Raw genomic sequence first — 27,706 nt, forward strand, 5'->3', positions numbered from 1 at the left:
ATTCAGTGTATTACTATAAGTCATTCACATAAACACTTAATTTTGTCTTAAAATGCATCTTGATTTTGTGTCAGCTGGTGGATCACATATGCTAGTAATGGCTCTTGGCTGCTGGGAGATTCAGGTGCCACTGTTGAGCTAAGGACAGAATTTGAGCATTCATTCTTAGCTGTCTCACCCTTTGTTCTTCTTTTTAACCATCCTTTTTCTCTCAACTTCGTATCGCCATGCTTTTCTTTTGTGTTTAACACTGATCTTGGGAGGGGAAGGAGAAAATGCTGATGAGATTATAATAGTTTGGGGTGTGCTGTGCTCAGAGAGGGGCAGAATCTTAGTCCAGTTTTATGCAAGACACCATTGTAATAAGGTTCATTATTGTGGATGTCGTAATAATCTGCTGTGAGTCATCGCAATCATCTGACAAATCCTGTGATTCATAGACAAATCAATTATTACTGAAATGACCAAAAGGATGCAATTTTAACATGGTACCCTCTAAGTCAACATCCAGAGTTTGCATGCAGATAGTCTGCAGTGCAGGATTCGAGCTGTTCTATCAGGAGCCCAATATTGAAAATACGTCTCCTGTCATTCTTTATCAGTATTATGAACTTCTTCCCTTATGAATGAAAATAGAGGACAATAGATTATTGTGAGTAATCAGTTTTGCATTATATATTGTAATACAGTGCTCAGCTGAAGCAGCAAGTCATGTTTCAGAGGTGCTGTCTGCCAATGATTAAATTTGAGATCCATGACGACCTTATGGAGCACTGTGACAAAGCAGTGGCAACAACTTTGATGGTTCAATTCAGAAAATATGTTTCACAATAAGAAATTATTTATTTCAACCTGATGTGTTTGTGGTTTGGTAAGCATTTGTGCTACTGAAATAATCTGGTAATCCAAAGGATAAAATGACCAGTTCATAATCCAACATACGGCTGCTTGTTGGGACTCAGGCCAAACCTTCACCTTCAGATCACCCCACAGCAACTCTAAAAACCCTACATAAGAATTTTAAAGAGAGCTTAGGGGAGCGTAGGGTAATTTCAGTCCTCTGCCTTTAGCTGAAAAAAACCCAAATATTAACTTAGATAAAAATCAGTCAGAGTAACTATTCATTTTCAATGTACAAAAGGGAAGTTATCTGTACTTCAAAATTTAAACCTGTTACCTGAAAGCGGTGACAATTTGGGGGCAAAGATGGAATTAGGAAGGTTGGAAAGTCAAGAAACAGCTGACACAAGTTTAAAAAGTTAATTCATTTTAAGAGTGTTTTGTTAACCAGGAATTAAGCTGAATGCTAGCCATTTCTTAGCAGCACTGTATAAATGCAAAGAAATGTGAAAACAAGCGTACTGGTTCCTCCACATGATGCTGTCACTGGGTAACTGTTAGCACCTATGTTAGTCACTCCTTCAACAGGCCATGAAATTGTTCCAGCTTTTAAAATATGTGAGAGAATTAAGGCAGGTGCTGGCACATCATAAATGAAACTCTAACCTTCAGGCTGGTACAGTAGTGACATTGTTACTGTTCTCATTCCTGAAAACACATGGCTTGTCAAGTTGCAATAAAATTATTTTGTGCTTTTATATTATTAAAACTCAGTGGCGTCTTTGGGCTGCCCACGAGAGGTGTGAGACTCGCAGGCGTAAGAAAATATATTATTGACACTATGTATGTAAATGCATATTTTTTTGTTGTTACTGACTTTGTGTTGCTCAGTAGCTGTTGGATTACCTAAGGAAGAGATTAGCTACAGAAGGTGCTCACATCTGCTGTTGGAGAAATCAGATGCTGAGCCGTCTATGATCCAAAAAAACTCCTAATGACTTCTCTGAAAAAAATCTCAGAATAATAATACTCATATAACCAGCATACAAAGTCAAGCCTGATTTCACAGCAGAACAAAGGCTCAGCATTTTTTCATAAAAGGAAATAGCAGAATATAAAGAGTCATCATAAGTCTGTGGATATTTTTCCTGAGCTCTTATTTAAACCTGAAATCTAATGAATTGCTGTGCAGCTTCTTACCTCAAGCAGTCATTACTGTTCTCTCAAAGGAGCTCTTAATCTTCAGCTCTTACAAGGTTCCTCTTACAGATAAAACTGTGTTGAATCTTACTACCTTCAAATAACTGTCCAGTTTCTGTCTTTCCTTTTTCCAAACTTGTACCAGACTGTGAAATGAAAACATCACAGCTGTATGTGAGGTGCTGTTAAAAGTTCAGATGAAATTATCTAAGTTTATTGTCAGTTTTAGGAAGCCAGCATATTTTTCTTACTAACAGTAAGGTAATTTAATTACTCTAATTACTGATTTAATCACTGTATAAAAACTGCCTTGGTTTTTGTGCCACATTTAGCCCTATATGAAAATCTGCTAATACAGCATTAGGGAATTAGAATTATCCTGCTACTGAGTGAAAAGAACATGTTTTCTTGTGTAATCAGAAACACATGTATTGCCAGAATTTTATTTTCTTAATTTATTTTCTTAATTTATAATTTGCCTTTATATGTAGGAAGGACAGCAGATAGTACGATAGGATTATTAACCTATTCTTGCTTCTTTCTCTCCATTTTCTCATTTTCCAAAAGTGGGTTTGTGCTTTCATACTGTATTTTGACATCTCTTCTGTGTCACTTTTTTGGGTTTATATCGAGGATCACCTTCTATGCTAGTGCTGTGCAATTTTCATGTGTTCCAGTGACAGTCCTGTGAGGTAGCAAGGTAATGCTATTTTCAATTGTATAGCTAGGGAACAGAGGCACAGAAGAGTAAGAGCAGCTTTTCCATACCTGACTCTGCCTAGTCATTTAGGCTCCCTGTAGACATTTAGAGTTAGGTGATATATCACCCCCCAGTGACTTAGCCCAGATCACATTCAAGTCTGTGGCAGGCAGTGTACTGAATTCATCTTCAAGGCCCATGTTAATACTTTTCCTTATTGGAGTATATTTCCTTTCTGAAATAAACATGTATATTATGCTGAAATACAGGGATTTGAATACTGCTGCTTCATGTGGATTGGCAAGAAGCATGAACTTTATGATTTTTGCGTTGCTATTTTGAAGGTTTTGCTATTTCTCTCATTAAATAATTAAGAATGTCATCCTTCATATTGGGTTTTCATGGTTTTGGTACTGCTTGCTTTTCACAGATTCTACACTCTCAGGGGAGATTGGCACCAAGAAAAAAGTGAAAAGACTGTTAAGTTTCCAGAGGTATTTCCATGCATCCCGGTTACTGCGTGGAATTGTACCACAAGCCTCTCTGTACCTACTGGATGAGGACTACCTTGGGCAAGCAAGGGTAAGACAGGTTTTCACGTATCCATTTCTTTTAATAATATTCCAGAGAGTGCTGGGTTTGTTTCAGTCTTCAGATAAACAAATGTATGGCTGATCTTTCTTAAATGACCCACGTCCCGTGTTACTTGCCTGCCTCACAGCAAACGGACTGTCCATTCCTCTTTTATGGTTACAGCTTTAAAGGCTTAGTCGCAAAGCAACAAGAATATGTCTAAATCTATTCAGCATTTTCAGATTCTGTCAACTGAAATTATAACCTGGATTTACTAAAGGGTGAAGGATCCCTGGCTGAGTTACTGATTTAAGTGAGGGCAGCCTTGACACAGGATTTAGTTCATCCACTTGAAACAAGACAGCTGTCTCTCAGCTGGTATGGACCAGCTATTAGGCAACCCAGAATAGCTCTTTGTAATGGCAAAGACTAGGAAACAAGGAACATTCACTGTAAAGAACTTTGAGATAATCAAAATACAGTTCTCATATTTTGCAGCTCTCATACTTGCTTTGGATGGTATTTTCTAACAAAACTTGCACAGTTGGTGGCATTGGGATTGTGTGCCTATGCAATACTTGCTCTCTGCAAGAGAAGATTACGTGTCAGGTGTTAAAAAGTAATTAAGAATCCAGAACCGGTTGGAATATAGACTAAGCAATGGGAATGAATGCACATTTCACTCACACATATGGCATTGTAGGTCATACAGTTAGTCCAGACTCAGTCTCTTGACTGAACTGATGTAGCTGTGAAAACATACTATATGGTGATAATGATGGATTCTTACGCATGGCTGAGTGAGCTTCACAGAAGCACTTTATGTAAATTTATAAAAGCTATTCCTCTGTATTGGTTTGTTTAGCAAAATCTAATTCATATTCACTGTGAGAGCTAAGATTGTGTTTTACTGTAACAAAAACCTAAGTGAATTTGTATTGAATTGATCTGAGGACATGAAAGAACAATAAAAAATTGTGCAGTAAAAAAGAATATTTTCATAATGTTTTGTTTTATTTTATTCCGTGTTTTAGGCTCCATTTAGAAGGTATTTTTAGTGTCAAGTTCAAAACCTCCTCAGTTAGAAGTGCAAATGATATGCTTTTTTATGCAGTAGAGGTAAACTTGATTCCTGATGCCTGATATTTCACGTACATCTCTATAGCTTTCCTGAACAAAAGCTGTGAGTAGCAGCAACCAATCCTGTGATTGAGGAATGTGGAATAATAATTTAAATCTGCTTTACAGTTTAACATACCAGTCATTTGCCTTGTCCTGTTTGTTTTTTCTAGCATATGCTGTCCAAAGTGGGAATGTGGGATTTTGACATTTTCTTGTTTGACCGCTTGACAAATGGTAAGTAATTTTCAAAAATGTTTATCTTAGCATCTCATACGTGACTATTCTAAAAATCCCTAATTAATTAATTGCTAACCATTTCCAGTTTAGATTTCTGAAGAGAAGTTACACACAATCAACTTCTCTTCAAATCATATCCTTGAACATTTTCAGGCTTTTCCTGTACTATAGGATTATGTTTAGAGTGTGGCTTTGTCTTCATCTGATCTCCTGCATTTGTTATGGTCACCTTTTAAAGGAGGTGTTTCAGTTGCCTTTACCTGGGAAATTCCAAAAGTACTTTAAATATACCTGTTGAATACATTGGTCAGTAACTCCCAATGTCCATAATCAGCAAATGTGATCTTAAGATACGTAGAGACAAGAAAGCCATACCATCAAATCTTGTTTATATACAGAAACAATTTATATAATCTACTTCTGATTAGCTTTAGAGTGACATTTTTGAGTGTGTTATCACTAAGGTGATAAGAGCTAGCTAATACAAAATTACCAAGATTCTTGCTTGGTTTTTAGCTACATTTTAAGGGAATCTAACAGTTGTTCCTCTCTGCTTTTAGGAAACAGTCTCGTAACACTGCTTTGTCACCTCTTCAACGTGCATGGACTTATTCACCATTTCCAGTTAGACATGGTTACATTGCACAGGTTTTTAGGTAAGTGCTCACCTCAAACCCATCTTTAAATGCAGTTTACAGCTTAGGTAGGGCATCAAAGAAGGCACTGGTTTGGTCTCCGTATCTGTGTAAAATCATGATGTTGTTGCAAATGTTTCCGTAAAACATTTGTGTGATATATATTAACACACAATTTACAGGCACTCAGGTACTTGGTTCAGTACCTATTAAGTCAATGGAAGGACTTCAGAAGGCTCTGCACTGGGCCAAAGCATCCCAGTACCACAGTTGCACTGGTGGTTTAAAAAAAAGTATGCCAGGCAGAGATGTGGCCAGCCAAGTAGGCCCACACAGACAGACAGACATTGCAGAACCTACCCGTGCACAGTATAATTGTGGTGCAGTGTAATTATGTTAGTGACTAATAGACCACTGAGACCCAGGGCAGTTAAAAGCTTATGTGCAAAATTTAACAAATTATATCAAGCTGTCTGCACTGAATAGTGTTGATGAAAGCCCCTGCTGCTGTTACTGCCAACTGAAACATTAGTCCCATGCTGTCAGTGAACCAAAAGAAGAAATTGGCCAAAATCAATTACTTTTTGCATCATGTTTTGAATGCAGCTGAATGCTGGTTTGTTAGGCTGTGAGGCGGAGTTTCCAAGGCAGGGTCTCTTCTTTAAGACTGCCTAATTGTTGCTTCTGGAAAGCATTCCTCCGGTGTGGAAACAGACAAAATCTCCCTGCTGTTTGTCACTCCTGCGGGCAGCCACGAAGTGGACAGTCAGATAATTAGAGCTAGTGGTACTCAGGATTTAAAGGATTACCCACTATAACTTCAGATGCCTGTGGAGTTGGAAACAAACTGAAGGCTGGGACTTACCTTGGCATTCCCCATGCTGGTGATGAGTGCCATGGGAAATTTGCTGATTACCTTTCTCTGATTAATTTGATAGTGTCTAGGAGAGTGCTTTGCACAAGATCACCTGCAGCTTCCAGTGTTCATGTGCTGTTGCCCTAAGATTACCTAATGGTGCAGGTACTGCACCACGGAACAGATGAGTGTGAAGCACACACCTCAATGATTTTCTGTACAAGTGAAAGCTGAGAGTTAAAAGATTGGTGTTTCTTGTCCAGCTGGACCAGTTCCAGCACTGCAAACCAAAACATGAGTGAGTGGTGTTTTAAAATGAACACATAGATGTGACTAAAATTATCACAGGATTTTTCTCTGAATACACCAATGCTCTATCTTTTGATTCTCTGCCTGGAGGATGTAGGAATGACTTTGACTGTAGTTAGTCACTCAAATAACAAATGATGCCAGGATGTCAGGGCCTCACCTCCTGCTGCTGTAAAATAGGTGGTACTGCCTTAATGACATATTACTCCCTTACGACACCAGCCTAAATAATTACACTCCGTTGTGGGTGAATTTGCCTCTCTTCCTTATTTATTTTACTCCTGAATGAGAGCCTTCACTAAGGTAAGAAAGAGTTGATTTATTAACTAGACCCAGTGTATCCCCTTGGGTTTCACAAATCCTTTCATGCATTTTTTCTCTAAAGGTATCCCAATAAGAGCACTAGTCTAAGAAAGCTACAGCTATTTGAAAAAACTCCTTAGGCAGTTGACTGCAAAACCTCAAATTGTATTTTAAATCCAGTTCCCACTTGTGGCCGTGGTATTCAGACAAAAGGATCTTTGTTTTCTGTTTTGGTTCCCAGTTATGGTTCAAGAAGATTACCATAGCCAAAACCCATACCACAATGCTGTCCATGCTGCTGATGTCACACAAGCTATGCACTGCTATCTGAGGGAGCCCAAGGTAATGACAACCTTTCACGCTTATGTTGCTTTCAGATAATTCTCAGGTTTTTTCTCCAGGATTGGGGGGAAAAAACAAAAAAGAGCTATTTTTAGATAGCAGAAAATGATTGCGGGCTTGAAGTCAGCAACAGCTCAATAGCAGAGTCAGCTACAGACTGCAGACATTTCAAACAAGCTACTAGAGTCACTTCGCATCATGCAGGTGATGTATCAAACTGATGCTGAATGAGCTGGCATGACCATGTGTATTAGCCCCAGACCAGTGGCTGCAGTCCTCCCATCAAAGCCAGCAGAAGGCAACGCGTGCCTATGCCTCAGTCACCCCTGGGCATAAGCCTCTCACATCAGTATTTCAGAATACAAAATTGGACAGGGCAACACCTGAAGAGGGGACAGCGGTCCCTTGACTAGATCTGTTGCAACGGTATCCTCTGCATGAGTGAAGAGCAGCTTCTGGCTGCTGCAGCAAGCCCTCACAACATGAGGGTGTGACATTGCTTCATGTGTTACTGGAAGGCACTATAATACTGTAATGCTGAGCCACAGTGTAAGAATATAGCTAATTTTTCCTGGCTTGACTTAAGTGAAAGGAAGTTCTGCTAGAATTAGCAAATTGTTAGGCCAGAATATAATAATGGTAAGTGAGGACAGGAGCAGGCTCCAGCTTTCTTGTATTTCCATCTCCTGCAAAATCTGCAAGTGCCTTCTGTCAAGAAGTGTGGCGGACAGCCAACATCCAGATCTATACCACACTGCTCTTCATTTCTCATTTCAAGATGCTGTACTCTCTACAGACTCAGCATACTGGTAATAACTACATCACCTTGAGAAACAGAAAATGCCAAGACTTCTTTTTTTTATTCTGCCCCAATGATAACAAAATTTGCTTCTGAATGATAAACGGTATAAAAGAAAGAAATCTGGGCAGATTTTCAAATGTGGATGTCTGCAGCTAGAAAATTAAATTATGTTCCAATAAAATACCTATATTTGAACTGAAGTTGCTAACAGCCAAGTTTGAAATTTCAAAAGTTCATAAACTGCATTTTACAACACAGTGCTGCACTAGAAAAATTAAGCCTGATGTATTGCTGGTATTACTAAACACTGTATGAGGCACAGCTCTTATCATGTATGCTAACGTATGCCAGCCTGCTAGAATACTTACTTTTTTAAACTGAAGCTTTTAGACTATGCTCAGGTACTTCTGTAACAACTATCCCTATAATGCCATGAATGACAAGGAGATAAGAAATACAAACTGTAATAAAATACGAGTAATACAGTCTGATATCTTTATAGATGTTTGTTCAACAGTCACCTTTAAAATGTTGTTCACAAAATTTATTAAATATTTGACATTTGTGTACAAAAGCCTACAAAACTGAGCAATGCCATCACGTCAGCTGATTGGCTTATTTGCCAGAAGGGGAAAAAAAAGGTGTTTGCTGTTCATGTTCTTGTTGTGATTAATGTGTGTGATTCAGCTTGCCAACTTCCTCACCCCATCGGACATCATGCTTGGACTGCTGGCTGCTGCAGCCCATGACGTGGATCATCCGGGGGTCAACCAACCCTTTCTGATTAAAACTAAACACCACCTTGCCAGCCTGTACCAGGTAAAACTGCTCATCAAGTTGATAATACGTGAAATGATGTCAAGGAGAGTCTAAGCAATTTGCAGTGAACTTTAATGCCAAAATCTGGTGGCGGGGGGATGTTGATCAAGTCAACCTGCACTTCAGAACCTGGACAATTTCAGTTAAGCTCCTCACTGGGTGTCCTTCTTACAACAGAGCTGATACACATGAGAAAAGGTAGAAATGTCAGATTTTGTTGAGGATGTTTAAGCCAAGTTGGTTGCCTAGGTTATTTCTTCTGTAGATCATCTGGGTAAGGAACTGTGGGTAAGAGATTTAAAATCATAGTGAGACAATTTGTATTTCATCTTCCTTCAGTGAGCAAGTAAGCAGCAGGCATGTTCTAAATTGGCCTTGCATCAAAAGAAACTTGCTTCATGTGGCTCTAGTAAAATTAAACACTTAATGAATACTGCAGTTTAAAAAAAAAAAGAAAAAAGAGGATAGAGGAAACCAAAGGGAAAATTGTAGCTAGTGACACTAGTGTGCCTAGAGATACAAAGAAAGAACTTAAAAACAGACACCAAGTCACACCACAGGCTGTCTAGACCAGCATCCTGTTTCTAACAGCAGCCAGTAAAAGATCTCGGAGAGAAACATAGGCCTGGCATAAGTATAGATTGGTATATCCTCCACCTGGATATTCTCCCAGCTCGGGCAAACACGGGAAGAAGACTTCCTGAAACAAACACAGAGACCCTCTTGCTCAGTAACTACCAATGAACCCATCCTGCCCTGATTTTTGTGGTCCTTTTTGAGTATATTTGTAGTTCTGGCCTATGGCAATCACTGTAGCTCTGGATTTTATCTACAGCTGTCCTATGTGTATAATCTTTGCATGCATGTATACATTACTATGTATAAACCTCTATTCTATACGTTATACTTACATATACAGGCTGGAGCAATGCCATAAATCATTTTGGTTGTACTGATTGTAATTCATAGCTAATAAATGGAGGTGGTATTGATTTCGAGCCTTTGAAGAGTCAGCTTCATCCCTTGTAAGAGGATGTCAGAAGCAGGGTATCCCAAGTTTAAAATGAATCTAACTGAAGACTCACTAATAGTTCTGTATCTTTTTACACATACTTAAGAAATTGAGAGTTTGCTGTGATGTGCTTATGGCTTGAAAAGAGGTTCTCTCTTGTTTTTCCCTACTCGAGCAACATTTGGGTTTTCCGATAAGAAATGCAGCTATCCTGCCCTGAGATAAGGGAGTGGGCTATACAATGGGAGCCCCAGCCAGGGCATAGTGGTGCTCAGACACTTAAAACTTTGTGACTTGTCACAAGTTGGTGCAGCTTATGAATTCATACCTGTATGTGTCTGGTGCATTTTGCTCCAGTCTTTTCTAAGTGTCAGGCCAGCTGACAGGGGAGGGAGAAAAGCCAGAGACTAAGCCAGGGGACTTTGGCAAGGTTATGTTAAGGGTCCTCGGAAGAGGAGTGGGTAGAGCCGTTCCACAAAAACCCTGGTCCTTTTGTTGTGTAAACAACTCCTCTCAAATTAATAGTGGGAAACACTAATATATAACAAGGATGAAAATTCAGACTACTGTGAAAGAAATGTAGCTAAAATATTACTATCTCGGAAAGGTGGTTTCTGCTTAGCTGACTGGGCTTGAATATACTTTCAAATGTTGGTTAGAAAGGCAGTGACAATACAGAAAATGCAATCTTTCAACAGCAAATGTGACTGCTAAGTATCCTGTTTAGGGACAATCACTGGTAAGTTTGACTTATTTTATCTGAGATTGATCCCAGATTGTTTCTGAAGATTTTAGTAGTATGCAGTAAATGGGTGCCAGTAAAAATAACAATGCTGGAAAAAGTTCAGCTGAAAATGTTACTAGTCGAAAATTTAGATTCAGTGAATAGTCTTTAAAACAATAAATTATATTCTTCTCAATATTAGTGCTTTAACATGTGCTTGAAACAGAAACAAAAAAGTTCTAGCATTTTTGGGTTTTAAGTAGCAGAGCCACAGAACTGCTGGGACTAATCAGAAAAATGATTAAACAAAAGTAAGTTTAAACACAGCTGACAGACTTCTGTCACTGAGACAGTAGTAACTGAGACTAGAGGTTATCTGTTTATGGTGTCTCTTTGCTTGTGCTGGTTTGTACATTTAAACTAGAACTTTACATTTATATCTGGGAAAAAAGGTTTTGCAAAATGAGGTGTGATGGTTTATGCCCAGCCGGTAACTCAGCACCACGCAGCCTCTTGCTCAACCCCTGTTTGTCCCCTCACCACCAGGCAGGATGGGGAGGAGAACTGAAGGAATGTAAACCCCACAGATTGAGATAAGAACAGTCCAATAACTAAAGTATAATATAAAGCTACTACTACGACTAATAATAATAATGGTAAGGGAAATAACAAGGGGAGAGAACATAAACTAAAAAGGGAAGGGAAAAGAAAACAACAAGCACAAGTGATGCACAATACAATTGCTCACCATCTGCTGACTGATACCCAGCCCGACCTGAGCAGCGATCTGGGCCCTCGGGTAACTCCCCCCAGTTTATATACTGGGCGTGATGTGCTATGGTATGGAATACCCCTTTGGCTAGTTTGGGTCAGGTGTCCTGTCTCTGCCTCCTCCTGGCTTCTTGTGCCCCTCCTCACTGGCAGAGCATGAGACTGAAAAGTCCTTGATCGGTGTGAGCCTTACTTAGAAACAACTAAAACACCAGTGTGTTATCAGCATTGTTCTGAGACTAAAGCCAAAACACAGCACTGCACCAGCTACTAGGAAGGAGTTGGAAACCTTCTGAAGACCTTTATGAGGAGAATCGTGTTTCAGGAACCAAGGGGTTCAGAACTTTCAGTATTTATTTTCAAACTAACAGACATTTTCTTGACTAGGACAGTTTTCACGAGAGTCCATTGTATGTGAGGAACCATAGTTTTCCACAGAAATAAAAGTGCCTTATTCAAGTTTCCAGCATTACAAAGACAGCTGAGAGTTTAGTAGGTGACAGTAGGGATCTGGAGGTCACTTATTTCTTCTGTGAGAAACACAATTAGCATTCCTTGATATGAGATGCAGACTTTGCTTCTAACTTTCATTGGCCATTAAAATGAAAAATAAAAGTTTTATTCTTGCTTGATAATCATTGTCTTAGGTCTCTGTGGTCTTAAAATCTGTTCTTGGCATTTGCAGTTTTCCTTAAAAGCACCATTTCTAATTAATGTATCATTTTCAGGGATTTAACATTGTGTAGCTAATCCAACTGCTCAATGACTAAGAATAGATGACCAGATTGAGAGAAATTTAGATTCCCTTCCACTCTGAATTGAAATGGAAGTCTTCTCTGCACCTAAAAAATAGAAAGTCTTCTCTTCAAGTTATTAGTCTTTTCCAAATATGTAAGTGTGGTGGTTTGAGTGGCTCAGGGAAAAGCACAGATTGGAGGTTATGTGATGGTCTAAGTAAAAAAACCCAGTATTTTTTCATCACAGTCCTGAAGCCTTGTGTTATAGCAATCCAGTAGTTTTAAGCAGTAGATGTGACACAGGCTTACTAGTATGCAGCCTTTAAAACAGGCCTGAGTTACTCAGTTTTAAAAAAAATAGAAGTATGGGGAAGCAGACCTTAGAACCCTAATCTGCAGGCTGGCACATAGGCTTTTCCCGGTATGAGTTATCTCCCCACCAGCCTAGGCAATCAGTTAGCTCATGGCAATTAGTCTTAATAAGGCAGTAGAGTGTTCCTAGGTGGAATAGCTGACTCTACCAATTATTGGCAGCAGCTCCAGGGATTCTGGCTGCTTGCATTTAAGAGGGAGTCATATGACTTCATGCTCAGTTGTTGCTTGTTAACTTGACCTTTCTTTTTCTCTCCTCCACTGGACAGTGCAGCAGCTTTAGTTTAAGTTCTCCCTATAGCAGCAGGCAAAGAGCAGAAACTTACAGAATTTGACATACTCTGAGATGGATGCCTGAGTTTGCTTTTTCTTTTGAGTAATTATTAGTTGGATACAAGAAATTTCTTGGATGCCTACACACTCAGCCCTGTTCTGGCCGGCCTTCAGCATGGCCAAAGAGCAACAGAATCCATGAAAGGCAATTCCCTGGTGGAGGTAGGTGCTGCTGAAGCATTCCCTCCCAGCAAGGAACACTGCTGTGCTGGACAGAATGTGGGGGCACAGGGTGCTCTGAGGGTATCTCCCACTCAGGATGTTTCAAGGGTGCAGTGAGACTGGGGGATTACCCTCTGTGGATGCACACAGGCACTGTCTTAAACAAGTGTAAGGCTTCCCAAAAACCAAAGCTGACAGTCAGGCAGAATATGTCTGATTTACATTAGGGTCGGAAGATGGTAGGTAGCCTGTGGCCTTAGGGTGACTGTTGGGAGCAGGATTCAGCTCCACTGGGAAGGTGAAAGAAGCAAAAAAGTTGTTTTGTCCTATTACAGTCTCTTATTTTTCTTGGTCAGTGTGTAGGGTTGCAAAAGTCCATCCTGATGTACTTAGGCAAAAAGAGACAAGGGATATTTAAGTTGGCTGATGAGCAAAATTGCTGTCAAAAGTAATTTAGATACTGCACAGCTGATCCTGAGTTCTGAGTCTTTCAGCTCTTCCAAGGAGAAGGACTTAATCTTTGCATGTTTGTGAAGTTTTGAGGTTGGTTTTGTTTTCCCCCCCCCCAGTATCCATTATTTCTGTTAGGGAAACAAACAAAAACAAACAAACAAAACCCAAACACACACACAAAGGCAACCTATCAGCGATTGTATGAAATCAAAAGCAACAGAACGTACTGCAGAAAATATCGTCATAAGAAATCAATCCAGTTTGTGCTCTCGCCTTGGTCTCTCCTTTGTGCTAATTTTGAGCATGAAATTTCAAGAAAAATACTGACAAGATGATCAAAATCCAGATTGGATCTGGTTTGCTGGCAGTGTTTAGTGCTCCAACAGTCACCATCTCTGACCAAATTACAAAGGAGGGTGGGAAAGCCTTAAGGAGAAAATACTGTTCAGTCCTTCTTAGAGAAGTGGAAGCTGTGCATCACGTCCAACAGGAAAGGCAGTACTACCGCAGCTACACCGCAGCGCTGTGGGACTCTGCAGAAGGGAGCCAGAGATTAACAGTGGCCAGAGAGAGGGATTCTGGCTCTAGTTTCCCAGCTGGCAGGGACAGGGGTGGAGTCCTTTCTCTGCTACCTGCCCAAAAGGTTTGATTGTGTTTGGGGTTTTTTAATCCAGTGCTCGTCTACTGCAAAAGCCATGAACTGCCCAAAACAGGGATCAGATGCCACAACTTCCCTGAGAGTATCCCTATTGCTAGGTGGCAGTCATCTCAGTCACGCTGGGCGCTTTGTGGATCTTTGAGGACTCTGCCATTCACAGGAGGGGTGTTCCACTGGGCCAGTTCTCTGCAGCAAGCAGATGCTTTTGTGAGTTACAATTGTGTTAGGGGTTTTGGAACATGTGATGTTTCTGAGGCGTTCAGTGGTAGGAAGTATTCTGTGAAGTTAACGCGTGATGATTGGCAGATGTATTCATGATGATTGGCAGATGTATTGTGTGTTAGGATAGTGATATAAAGTCGTCAGACACAAGATACCCAATTTGTTGTAATTTACAGACAACTTAGAAATCTGGGTTTCTGTTCCCTAGGAATTTTTTCTGACCTAGCTTTGGTTCCACTTAGTTGGAAGCAAACAACTAAAAGGACTCAAAATTTATTGCAGACTAAGCTGCTGAAGCCTGCAGATGCTCAGTGATACTGATACTCTTCATGCTTTCACTCAGCAGCTGCAGACAGCTTCCAGTTCCCTGATTCCAAGGGAAGTTTGGCAATTTAGTTTTCTTTTTCTTGTCCACTCTTCATTCAAACTCTAGAAGCTGAGAAGTCAACCTGGGATCAGCAGGAGGTAAAAATATGATTTCGCACTTTAATTAGTTTGTTAATAAATCTGTTAGAATGCAAGCTACCTCCCACTCAAATGAGATTAGCTCCTCTGTTCACAGCAGGACTCAAAAACTGAACTCTAGGGCTGACTTTAGCTAGGAAACCTGGAAGCACAAGGTCCTTAACTGTAGAAATCCAGACCAGTTCCTCAAGTCCAAAAGGTGGCTAAAAAGCACACATTTCAGGCTCATGTTCAGCACTTCCAACCAGCTCTAGGCATTGTGTGATACTGCAAATCTGTATCTGTACCATGGATACCTGCCTGATCCTTGCATTTATTCCTTTTATTCCTCCATAGAATGTTTCAGTTCTAGAAAATCATCACTGGCGGTCTACGATAGGCATGCTTCGAGAGTCACGGCTTCTCGCGCATCTGCCCAAGGAGGTGACGTAAGTGTCCACTGGAGGAATTGCATCACTGAAACTAGCCCGTAGCTTCCTTTACTCTTCTTAGAAGGACACTGGCAGAGGCCCAGGCTTCAGAGTAGGCTGAACTTCCTGCCCTCTCTTGGTGTCAGTAAGAAATCCTGAGACAAGGTTATACAGCAGCAGTATATTCTAAGACCTCGCCACTTCTGCAGCACAGGAATTGCCACTGTCAGGGCAAGGAACACCAGGAGTCACATCAGGAATGGACCATTTCAGGCCCATTGTTGGTATTTTTCATTTTAGGTAGCACCAGCCAATTATGGAAAAGTTTAAGGATTAAAAAACATGAAATAGAAGAACAAAGCAGTTGGTCGAGTAGCATTGGGGCTGCTCAGGACTTCCACACCTGACTGAGGAGGTGTGGTTCAGTCTTCACCATCTTTTCACGTGAAGGAAAAAAAAAACAGCAGCATGTGCACTTTGGCCATGTTGATGCTAACTTTTTACCTGCTGGTTTTGTGCAGTGTTAGGAGTAGAGACTGAGCCAGTGAACAACCTGCAATACTAAATTTTAATCATAGGTGACCTTAATGAGAATATAGACAAGCGATAAGCTCCATATCCCTCCAGAAATCCTTTGCACCAGACCAACAGCTTCAGTCATACTTTAAAGGACTTCAGTCTAGTCCTTCACAACTTCAACTGCAACTTCAACTGCAACTTCAAAGCTGCAGTATTCACCACCTAGCTCTGAGCAGCTGTGACCATTTTTCTGGATGCATTATGCTGTTGTTTTGGTTTTGTTGGGGGTATTTCTGTGGTTTGGGTTTTTTCACTTTTCCAGGACTTTTCAGAAGCTTTCAGAACCACCTATGCTAACAGGAGTTTTTCTATTCCTTCCGAACCCATTTAGGCAGCTAGATCAGTCGTACCCTGCCAACCCCTGCAGAGACTGACCAAACAGATCCATAAAGAAAGAGAAGTTTCATGCTAGCTCTGATTTGTAGCAGATTGTTTTGAGCTATTAATGTTCAGTGGTTTGGTAATTGAAGGGGCTTATTTTCCTTAATTCCAGACAGGACATCGAGCAGCAGTTGGGCTCCCTGATCTTGGCAACAGACATCAACAGGCAGAATGAGTTTCTGCTCCGTCTGAAATCTCACCTTGACAATCAGGATTTGAGGCTGGAGGATGCTCAAGACAGACATTTTATGCTTCAGGTAACGTCAAAAATTTTTCTACTCTTGTGTTTTATTAATTTCTCAAGTCACAGTATCTCCTACTATGTGTTAGAATAGTGATACAATAGTGTGTCTGGACATCAGCATCTCCTTACCTATCACCATAAACACTTCCCTTCTGCCACCTGGCATGTCAGGCAAGCATAAGGCGCCTTCAGTACTTCCTTATGTAATTTTCTTCCATAAAAAGCTGTGCATGCACAGATAGAGGAGAGTGTCAATTGATGGGAAACGAAGATAAGCTATTAACTATTTTATTTCCAGACCACTGTTTCTCTTGCCAGATAATGCTTCAGTCATATTCTCTCTTCTGTGGACACCACTTCACCGGTGTTATTTGCTGCCACTGTGCAGGAGAGCCCCCTTCTTGGTGTTCTCTCCAAGACAGCCTGGCACCACATGCCCAACCCTGTTCCTGGGATGGATGCTTGGAAGCTGCCTCTGCAGAGACAGCTGTTGCCATGGCAGCAGGTGCTTCTCCAGTGGACCTACCTAGCTAATGAAGAAACCATGCTTTATTCAGAAATCAAATAGATTCAGGCTTGTTCTTCCAGTTAAGCTGTGATCATTAACGGGCTCTTCAGAATAAATCTTTACCTATTAAAGCATTATTTTGGCTAAAATAGCTGCATATACATGGTTCTCTAAAGCATTAATTTCACTCGTAAATACATAAAGGAGTTTAAGTAATCATGATAATTTATAAAACAAACATTTACATGTTTGTCAAGGTTACAGGAAAGGTGTCAATTGCAAGGAAAGAAGTGCTGATCTGTTAATTCTTCCACCTCTTGCAGCATGGGAAATGTAGCAATCTGCTCACCTGTCCTCCGTCAAACACGGTCTTCTGTCAGGTTTCTGCATGGACTATGCAGGGCAGGATAATGGGCATATCATATTTCTGGATAGATTAGGCAAGAAAGCTGTGCAAATGCCAAATGCAGAGGGATTACAGATCTCAACTACGGCAGAAAGTTTCTTACGTGCTTTCTTGAAGATAGAAACTAGGGCACAGACATGGTGAGATTCACTTATTGAGTGGATTAGTTGTGAAGAAAAGAAAAAAGAAATCCAAAAATGTTGATTGATCAGGATAAATTAAAGAATGTTTGAAAGGTCCTTGTGACAGTAAAGGCCCTAGTGACAGTAACATTAAGGCTAATCAGTTTAATCCACAGAAAAAAGTGACTTGGACACTTCCCTCCTCCAGTTTCCAGGTCTGAATTTATACAGGAGATACTTCTTTTGGTTTTCTCTTGGGTGCCAGAATGATTTCTGACCTCTGTCAGGGTAACCAACTGCGTTCAGTCTCTGAAGAAATGAGGCACATGACATCTTGTTCTTAGGCAGTAAGACACTCTCTTACATGGTTTACTTTTCTGAAGCAGTTACTTGATTTTAAAAACCTCTTGCCCTCCTGTACTCTTTAATTCCCCTGCAAAGCACTTAAAAGTGCTAGTTAACTAAGTGAAACCAAGCCAGGGGCAGTGCACAGAGCCCTGTGCTTCCTTTTGTAAACAGAAATACGCAGACATTAAGATGAAGTGTAATTGAAGTGAGATGCAAGGTCACTTACTGAGACCACAGAGAAATGATGCCCAGATACACCAACTTGGCTCTTCCCTTCCTTGTCATCAGCCATAGGTACTGAGCCAGGCAGTCAGCAGGAGCCGGCCTGAGGCTTTTGTTGGCTTATTTCTTGCAAGGAATATCCGCAACACTTTGCGGCTTTGGAATGTGGCCCTCCTCTTGTTCTCACTACAGTAAAGCAGAGGGCTGAATGAAAGTTTTGTTTGCGGCTTAAATAAATGCTTTTTCCTCAAAAAGCATATTTGTGTGAGGCTGAGTCTCTAAAAGGTGATCTTAACCCTTCCCAACGTTGCTGGTGAGGCCTGGGAGTTTCATGACTGCAGATTGACTGCTGAAGCACTGCTGGACAATAACCTCTTTCCTCACCGCTAATCTGTCTTCTTTGCTTTCAGATTGCGCTCAAGTGCGCTGACATTTGCAACCCTTGCCGGCTCTGGGATCTGAGCAAACAGTGGAGCGAGCGGGTCTGCGAAGAGTTTTATCGGCAAGGTCAGCCCCTTCACGCGTGGCAGTCACCTTTCTCCTCGGCCTGCCAGGCTTTTTGTGTGGCGAGGCAGAGGTAGCATTCAGCCTACCCTGTTTGCCTTCAGATGTCTCTCAAGAACAAGCTGTCGGAAGAGAAACTGCCTCATTTTAGAAGTGGGAAGAGGTAGAAGAGCAGCAAGTATTTCTTTGCCCTCACTGATCCTGTAGCAGTGCCGGGCGGGAGGGAGGGCTCTGCTGTGCCTCAGTGCTTGAATTCAGCTAGAGAGCCCACGGCTGGATTCTTCTCTGAGAACCCTCCCATCACCATTAGTGTTTCTGAGCTGAAACAGCACCAGGGCTACACTGCACCGACATCCTGCTGCTGTCCACCATGTTTTATCTCGCTTTTCATGCTCCTACCACAGCTCTGATGGGAGCCTTACCCTCGCTGTTTCCCCAGTATGACACATTCTTCTGCCTGAATGCAGAGAAAGGGTTCAAACGCGCTTCCCAGCGCGCTGTTGAAAGGGCCAAAGCAGACAAGCCAAAGCTCGGCTAGGACCTATTGCAAATGTTTTCAAACTCCTGCAGACAGCGCAGTCAGGCAGGGATATTTTTGAAACACAGTAATTACACCATTTGGCTCTATGTGCATAGGCAAGGTCATGCTGTGCTACAACACAGGGCGCAGCAGAGTTTAATCACTGCTAAATTCTTTGTTTGGAGCATCCTGAGAGCCAAAGGCAAGTGGCACATACGTTGGAAGAGCACACAATGAAGTTCTCAGTTCATTTAAAATTCTGCAGTACAAAATTAAGCCACATCAATGCTGGTACCTGGTACAGTTAGTCCATAACAAGGACAAATAGGTCAGCAAGTTAATTTTCAGCCCGTGTCAGTTTAGGCTGGTGAAATGTCTTTGCCTTTGATGCTTTTGAAGCAACATAAGCAACTTGCCAGATGCAGGTTTATTTAGTCAGGTGTATAATCAAGGTATAATCAATATCCAGCTCATGAGGACAAGGCCCCATCTGTGCAATACCTCACCTTGAGTGTGTTGAGGGACCATGCTGAGAAAGGCAGCACTCCCAATTCTTACAAACAGGTTTTTCCCCAGGACTCAAGATTTATTGGTATAATATCTAAAATATAATATACCTCCTAAAGGGGACACTGGAGCATATGAGACCAGTTAGAAGCATAGCAGAGAGAAAAAGAATTTCATATGGGAGAATATACAGAAACTGTGGTCTGACTATCACTGGTGGCTGGATAATCCTGGTAAGTGATACAAAACCACTGTTAACTAGCATGTATTTAGATACCACTTTAAAATGTTACTGTAGACTCTCTACCCCCTTACAAACAGTGCTGGGCTTTTGGTCACCAAGTTAAAGATCTGAAAACCATAGCACTTATGTTTTAACTATAGATGGGGCAGATAATACCACAATTAGTGCCTTGTTAAATCTTCCTCCTGTAAGGCATACAAAGTTTTAACATCTTTCATATCAAACATTTCTAATGCCATTTTAAAAGCGATTCAGATCCTGATCTTCCAGTCATCTAGTGCATCTACACTGCCTGTATTAGCAAATAAAATACACAACTGAGGTACATGCCAGGGAGCACCTGATGCCTACAGCAGCTCCTAACATGAACCTTTCCTAGAAAAATACTTTAGCTTGTTCTCAGATACTTTAAAAGTCAATTAGGAACATGAGGTAAGTAACGCAACTTGGTTTGTTTATATATAACTGGAACTGGCAAGAAACACGTTTCAAGAAGATGGCTGATATTTAAGCAACAGTGATGATCAGTTTCTCTGGTGAGGATTTAAAATTGCTTGGAAGGCTTTCCCCAGCGTGAAAGTTCACAGCAACTAATTTGTGCAGTGACTTTTATAGCAATTTGAAGCATAAGAAAATTGACCATCATTTAAATTCTTACCATGCAAAGGAAAAACCTTACTCTTGTCAATTAAATGACTTGTCAAAGACAAGGATATATAGATACACTTTGAGCCAGACAGGTCAACCATTTTCAACTCGGAATACTTATAGAGGGGACATCACTGCAGTTCTGTGTCCACTGGAGTGGAGACAATTTTTTTTCAGTCAAATATTTTTAGAGGAGAAAAGGAAGACAGTTGAACTGCACATTTGGAAGCATGACGAACGGTTATTTTGTCTCAGTTTTGCTGAATTGTTGCTTTTGATTGTTTGGGAAGCTAGAAGTGTTCCCCTGAAATTTTCTAAATATCTAATTGAAAACATTCCCCTCACATTTAAGAAGAAATTGAATGTTGCAGAGAGAGGAAAGGCAAGGCTTAAAAGTGCACATGGTATTTTATATAGGGCTATAGAACCTGAGTAAGCACAATAGAATTTAAGTCAAAACTATGCAACAGCACAGGCGTAACCCTGATACCCAGGTATACTACAATAGTAAGACAAACTTGTAATTTCATCCTTTTTCCACATTTATAACTTGAATTCCATAGCTCGACACATAAACACAAGTTGCCTAGGCCAATGGTCTGGCCCTTATTTGTTAGTGTGCTCACACACATGGGCTGCCAGCAGTGGCTTTAATGTTCATTCAGAAGTCGTCTTTCCTTAGAAAGACTTTTCTTTGTATGGATACTCAGTTTCTCTGAGACCTAAAAAGAAAAAGTAAAAAAAAATAAAGGTACTTAGACATTTAACGTAGTTGTCATTGATGGAAGATTCCGGCTGCTCAAATCCACACAGTTGCAGCCACTCTAAGTATCTGGTATAGGCATGGAGAAGAGATGTAAGTGGCAGAAATTTATCTTCTCTTCTTCTTTCTTGCAGGTGACCTGGAACAAAAATTTGAACTGGAAATAAGCCCCCTTTGTAATCAACAAAAGGATACAATACCAAGCATACAGATCGGTAAGTATTAGTTTCATTTTTTTCTCTCCATGTTTACCTCATCTTAGTATGGCACAAGCTCAAAGAGAAACTTCCCACTGTCTAGTTGTCTTAACAATAAGAACTGCAGGTACCGTAAGAGTCACAATTCACATTCTAAACAAAATGTTCAAAAAGAAACCTTACCCAAGCCAAATACACGATTGAAAGACAAAGGAGTCATTGCATAGGGAAAACGGGGACCATTCTAATATTTGTGAAGAAAAATTGAAGCCAGTGTGTCAGTATTGGTTACTTTCTAGTCTGAAATCTTCTCAGAGAAGGATGCTGTCTGTCATAGACTGTATTGTTACACATACACGTAGAGCCACATCTTGTCATATGCGCTGGTCAAAAGCTGTGCATCTCACAAGGAACTGATGGTTGCTTGTTATGTCTAGTCAGGGCTCTTACCACTTACATTGCTGTATCCTCTTGAGACATTCTGTGGGGCAGTGCACTCATGGCATGAATTTGTTCTTCACCTGCTGTCCTTTGTGTGTTTCCCCAGGGTTCATGACATACATTGTAGAGCCACTCTTCGAAAGGTGGGCCCAGTTTACAGGCGATACCCCCCTGTCTGAAAACATGCTAAACCATCTCAGGAGGAACAAGGCCAACTGGAGGAGTTTACTCCACAAGCAGCACAGCAGTAGTAGGAGCAATGACCACTCAGGTCAAGTGACTGGCAGCCAAGAACAGACTTTAAATGAAGAAGAGACTCCTTAGTGGCAGCTTTGCACTTTTCCTTATAGCACTGCTATCTCTGTCTTGATCACAGCAGCAAACAAAATCCTGGGGAGCTAGGAGCCTGTTGTCAAGACCATGGAAAGGGAAGAAATGGCAAAGCAGAAGCTGTAAGGGTTATTGTGAACAAGCCCACGGTTCTGCTGGGTTCACTTCTGGATCTCCTTCACGTTCCTCTCCCCTCTTTTCATTCTGTGCATGCCTGATGCCATTCGTCACTTCTGATCATGAACTGCCTGAATGCAGAGTCCCAGTCAGCAGTACTGAAAGCCAGGCCAGTTATGGCTGCCACGAAGCAGGGAAGATTCCTGAGAGAACAGGGGAGCTAGAGGCACTCTTGGTTATATAGTCATTTACCACGAGTCATACTGTGACATATGTATATAGGCCCAGAGTACCGTACGCTTTCCAAGCTGGCAGCTGGGCTGCACATTAAACCACCAGCATCTTGAGCATCCAGAGGACACTGGCTGAGTGAGACAGCGCTCGCAGAGGGCAGAGAGAGTCTGGTTATTTTAGTAATTAAAACAAAAACCTTTTTAACTTTTGTATTCTGTGCACTAAACAACAGATCTATAAACCTTGGACTGAAGTTACTCTCCATATACACAACTCCAGTGCAACAAGGCTCATTTTGGTAATCATTTTTATGCCACTTTGGATAAAAGACAGGCATCTTCTCGTTGCAAGGAACAGTATTCCCTCGCAGCCAAAAGGGAAGGTGTTGTACAGTCTAAACCTTTGAAACACAAACAGATCTATCTTTTGAGTACTGTTTCAAGTAACATGTTTATATTCATATGTGTACATTTTCTGTAAATACAAAGCGCTACTGATTCCCATGCCAAAATACTGGAGTACTGTGGGATTGCTACCTGTAAAAACATTGGCACTGTGAACAGAATACTGTTAGTTTTAATACAAGAGAAAGCATTTGTAAATATGGTATAGAGTTTATTAATATACACCATTGTTTGTGGATAAAAGCCTTAACTTCTAGCATCCTTCATCTTCTGATAGCTGCCAAAATCATATGATCACAAAATATGATTCTGAACTGCCTTTCCACTACCCAAGGTGTATCAAAGGTCATTAAGGAATGAAGTCTGGCAGGATAACTTCTTGAAAACTTCAAACACATTCCATATGGGTCAGTGTTGTTAATCCATGGCACCTTGCACATTTGGTCTAGGCAAAAGCTTCACAGAGCCTGTAGTTTTAAGTTAAACAAACCCACAACACCACCACATAATTTGACAGTTCAGCCTGATCATCATTTATTCAAGAGTGTGAATTTTTATTAAACAGCTTAGTGATCTACAAAGCACGGCAGTCTGATAGTCTTGGAGTCCAGTTGTTTTCTTCAGAAATGTTTCCCCACATTCTCTCCTTAAATATCCAGCATCAAAATGCATTTGTATTTTTATTTTCATTTAAAAAAAAACCACTTCAACTGACTTTTAGATCGGTCTCACTCAATGAAGAGAAAAAATATCTTGTAGTCTGAGTATTAAGAAAAACTCTTTTAATGATTATAGCAGCTGAGGAATTTTCTACAGTCTTGTGCTTGCGAAAGATCCATGGCCTTATCTATGCCATGAACAATGTCAGTTGGGATAGTCTTTATAAAACTTTACTTAAGCTTTCATCATTTCAGTGAGATTGTATTACCAGCCATTACTGCATTCCACCAAAGCAATTATCCCCTTCTCCTCTGCCCCCAGAAAAATTAATTACATTCAGGTAAAGTATAGTGGTGGTTTAAAGCCCCAGTACATCAAATCTATATAGCTGTTTTCCAAAAGAACTAGCAGATACAGCCATATAATCATGTTTGGATGTGAATAACTGGTAGAGACCAACAAAGAAAGAGCTATTTAAGTTGGTGTTTGAGAAAATTAGTATTTACTCATAGGCATGCAAGAGGAGGCAGAATAGAATTTTTCTCAGTTACAGGGGATATTGACCTGATTAGACAAAGTGCTTATAAGGTGACTGATAAGTTTAAAGGAAAATAAAAAGCATAAGTAAGTTTTAGTAAAGGATGTTTTACTCTACTAATTCATTGGCCATGTATCTTTAGAGAAAGAGTCTGAAACCCAGTGAAGCAGGAAGGTGGAAGTCACTGTGAGAACACAAAGCATCCTAAGAACGATGTTTTTTTTCCCTACTGTTCTGTGAGCTGTCAGCAGTAGAAAACATTCTTCTTCCTCCCTCTTCTAAATGGGACTCACATATTAGAAGTACCATACCAAGCAAAGGGGCGGAGTTGTAGTAGAATAAAATTATTTCGAACTACAGGGCATAAATGTCTTTTTAACCACCTGATGGTGGGGGTGGGAACATTGCCACTTTGCAGCTTTGTATGTGTATCTTTCCTTCTCCTGATAGACTCAGGACAATTATTAGGATGATATGCAAGGAGTATAAAATGCTGCTTAGAAGCACTTAAGTACATACAAAAGGATGTAATTTCCCTTGTTTTGTCTTTTTACTGAGAAATTGAAGCCATTTTCTTTTTTAAACCTTCTGAAGTTTCGTTAAACAAACCAGTGTCTGGCAGCATAAAAAGCTCTTGACAGATGTTGAGCTGTTTCTGAGAAGCTTCCAGAAAATAGGCCCAACAGAAAAAGCTTAGATAGAAATGAAGTTCTGTTATAGCTACAATAAAACCAAGACCTGTAATTAGAGCCTACAGGATCCTTTACAAGTCTGCTCTTACCAAGTTAAAACTTCCCAACTTTGAAAAGCTGCTCTTGAAATGAGCAGGTTGTGGGTTTTTTTGGTGCATTGAACACGCTAGATTTCAATCACCTTGTCTAACGAAGCAATGCTTGAAATAAGATCAGGGTGGCTCCAGAAATGCTTCTGTACTTGTGAGCCAAACCCATTACTCAAGTTTGGGTCTGGGCCAGTTTGCCTCAGGTGCGCTGAAAAGTTAGGCACTGGCAGCAGATGCCTGGCAGCCAGGTTCACTGGCATCTTTCATGCAGAACGTTACCACCTGATTTCCTGTAGAAGCCAAACCCTACCCGATACAGCCAACCCAACAGCACCAGTGCTCAATATATACAGTCGTGATACATATTTGGTATTCTCTAGTTTGGAGGACATATCTGTACTGGGATTTCTTCTCAGGATGCCAACAGAATGCTAGAGCCATATAATAGAAAAACACGAAGATAATACAGATCTCTGTCTTGCCAGTCCTATTTGCCACTTTACAGAAAGCCCTTGTAAATTATTTTTCTTTCTCACTGGGTCAGTGCAACTAAAATATTCTGAAGTTTTTAAACCTAGTTAGGTTTTTCATATAAGGAAAGAAGCAGAAAACTTCTAAAAGCAGAAGCTTCAAATGCTTGCCCCATACAAGTAATCTGATTAAAACCTAGTTACTTAAAATGCAGATTTCACACCATCAAAGAGGCTAATTCTGTATAAATAGCAATAATAAAAATAATAAAGTGGTGATAAGTTAAACTTTTAGGCTGGTTAAAGTACTGCATACATATGTATTTTTTTGTTAAACATTTTACCAACCTTTGGGTTTTTAAGAGCCAGTGTTTCCAGCCACCAAATAAAAGGGGGGAAAAAAAGACTGTTGAAAATGCTTACCTTTGAAATACAGAAACGGAGAGAGAAGTAGCTGAGATTAAATAGAGTCTATGGAGGATAAAACACAAACAAACCACATGATCTGCAGTTTTATCTAGCCTGATGTACAACATGGGTCAATTATTTTTGTGTAAACTACTGGTTTTCATGAAGAAAATAAGTCTCCACAAATGATCAGTGAGAAGGCTGCTACCACAGTAAATGAGATAAGCCTGTTTCACACTGCATAGCTATCTCACCAGCTTTTCCAATCTGTGGTTGAAATTGCTATTAAAAGTTTCCAACAAAACAGACAGAATGCATACTAGCCCTTCCAAATGGACTTTTCTCAGAAAGGAGGAATACTCAAGTAGTGATAACCTTCAGGTATCAGTCAGGGTACCAGCCATAGTTCATAGCCTTATATTTTAAGTCACTCATCTGAGTTGTCCATAAAGTACACCCATTCACCTCCTAACGCCACAGTCCCCCACGCATGGCCCATAAAAATCAATGCCTAAATTTGAAATAGGATCTTCAAATCCAAAAAAGCCATTCCAAAACACAAACCCAAGGCAAGCTTCATGCCATAAATACGTATCCAAATTACTTTGATTGGTGCAAAGTATTATTCTATTATTTCTTTCTATAATCCATACAATATTTTAGGTACATAAAGTGCGGAGCGTAAGTTTGACTTGGATGTAAAATATATTCTGCTTATCTTTGAATTCAAGATTGTATATGTCATGTTTATTGTAAAGCATTTTATATATACATATTCACATATCTTACACAACTCTATGGGCCAAAAACTGGTCCCACCAACTTCACTGGGACCAAGAAGCAGCCCCCATATGTGCGTATATATGCCATATGCATCATTCTGAAAGGAAGCACTAGATTGTGTGAAAATGCTGTGACTGCTATGCAGTGATGCCAAGAGACTTAACTGTATCTTTTTTAACATACTGCTGTAAGTATTCATCATGTTGAAGAATGACAACTAATAAAAACAAACAAACAAAAAAAAACAAAAAACAAACAAAAAAAAAAAGGAAGAATAAAGTGTCCAGTTCTTTGGTAGAAGCAGTTCATTGAAACAATCTCCTTAGTTTGCAGAAGACCTTCTGGTTTGACGATGCAGCAAAAGTCCTGCTGCATCCATCCTCCCACTGTTGCTCCTTCCTACCAACAGGATAACCACTTTCCTAGTGCACTGTTTCCCAGGAGAATTTTTCTCTAAATTTACCCTTAGCCTTGCTGTAGGAATTTAAATGGAGTTACCAGTAAGGAGAGTATTTCCATGTATTTCTCCTTAAGCATATAGTAGAAGGATTTTCAAACCCCAGGGAAAATGTTTCCCTGTTGAAGTATTTAAAGAAGAGGCAGTTGTCTTCTACTGTTGTTTCAGTTCTAGTAACTAGTTCTTCTTAATATCATTGATCAGTTTTAATCTCCATTTTCTCATTTCTCGGTTGCAGACCATGTATGTGCAACATCACAGAAACTTCCAAAGTTTAATTGAAAATAAGGAAAGTATTGACATTCTACACTAAGTATTTTGTGTTTCTAAATGAGAAATAGTTCTCATTACTGATGGAAACTTGCACTGCAGAGAATCTTCTTCACTTTGATACACTTCTAAAGCCAGAATTTATTTGTACCTGAAAGTGTTAAGTAACAACACTCACATATTTTGTGTGGTGCAAAATAATAAAATTGAACTGAGTATAGGAGCAGAAAGTACATTTGGTTTCAGTGTTAGCAAAAATTTTAAATTACATTCTTGAAAGAAAACCACCCTTTGGAAACATAGTAAGTGTCTTTGTGTGTCCCCCAGATGCAAACTGAGTTGCAGAATGGATTCCAGAAAGAAGGCCTTTACAGATCTACACTATATAAGGATGGAGTTGTGATGGTATCTCCAGGAGTTTTACATAGTCACCATTGGAAAACAACTCTAGATCACAGTAGATTTAGAATAATTATTTTCAGGTACAACTGAGTACTTCTGCCCAAGATAGGACCACTCTGCTCCGGCTGCCCCGGCGGTGGCAGCGGCGGCACCGGACAGAG

At 40.3% G+C, this 27,706-nt stretch overlaps 1 protein-coding gene across 1 annotated transcript in view; it reads left to right on the top strand.

Annotated features, from left to right (window-relative positions):
- Window positions 1–22,559, top strand: part of PDE7B (phosphodiesterase 7B) — a gene marked incomplete at its 5' end in the record, with an annotated part of 32,560 nt that extends 10,001 nt beyond the window's left edge. The window contains 10 exons of the mRNA XM_010014481.1: window positions 3,171–3,322; window positions 4,606–4,669; window positions 5,233–5,328; window positions 7,017–7,117; window positions 8,607–8,738; window positions 14,984–15,075; window positions 16,130–16,274; window positions 18,278–18,374; window positions 21,188–21,268; window positions 21,798–22,559. Coding sequence (XP_010012783.1) covers window positions 3,171–3,322; window positions 4,606–4,669; window positions 5,233–5,328; window positions 7,017–7,117; window positions 8,607–8,738; window positions 14,984–15,075; window positions 16,130–16,274; window positions 18,278–18,374; window positions 21,188–21,268; window positions 21,798–22,015 — 1,178 coding nt within the window. The remainder of the gene's footprint in view (window positions 1–3,170; window positions 3,323–4,605; window positions 4,670–5,232; window positions 5,329–7,016; window positions 7,118–8,606; window positions 8,739–14,983; window positions 15,076–16,129; window positions 16,275–18,277; window positions 18,375–21,187; window positions 21,269–21,797) is intronic.
- Between the last annotated feature and the right edge of the window lie 5,147 nt (window positions 22,560–27,706).

Source organism: Nestor notabilis, unplaced genomic scaffold (assembly GCF_000696875.1).
Source record: "Nestor notabilis isolate BGI_N333 unplaced genomic scaffold, ASM69687v1 scaffold30015, whole genome shotgun sequence".
Classification (NCBI taxonomy): Eukaryota; Metazoa; Chordata; class Aves; order Psittaciformes; family Psittacidae; genus Nestor; species Nestor notabilis.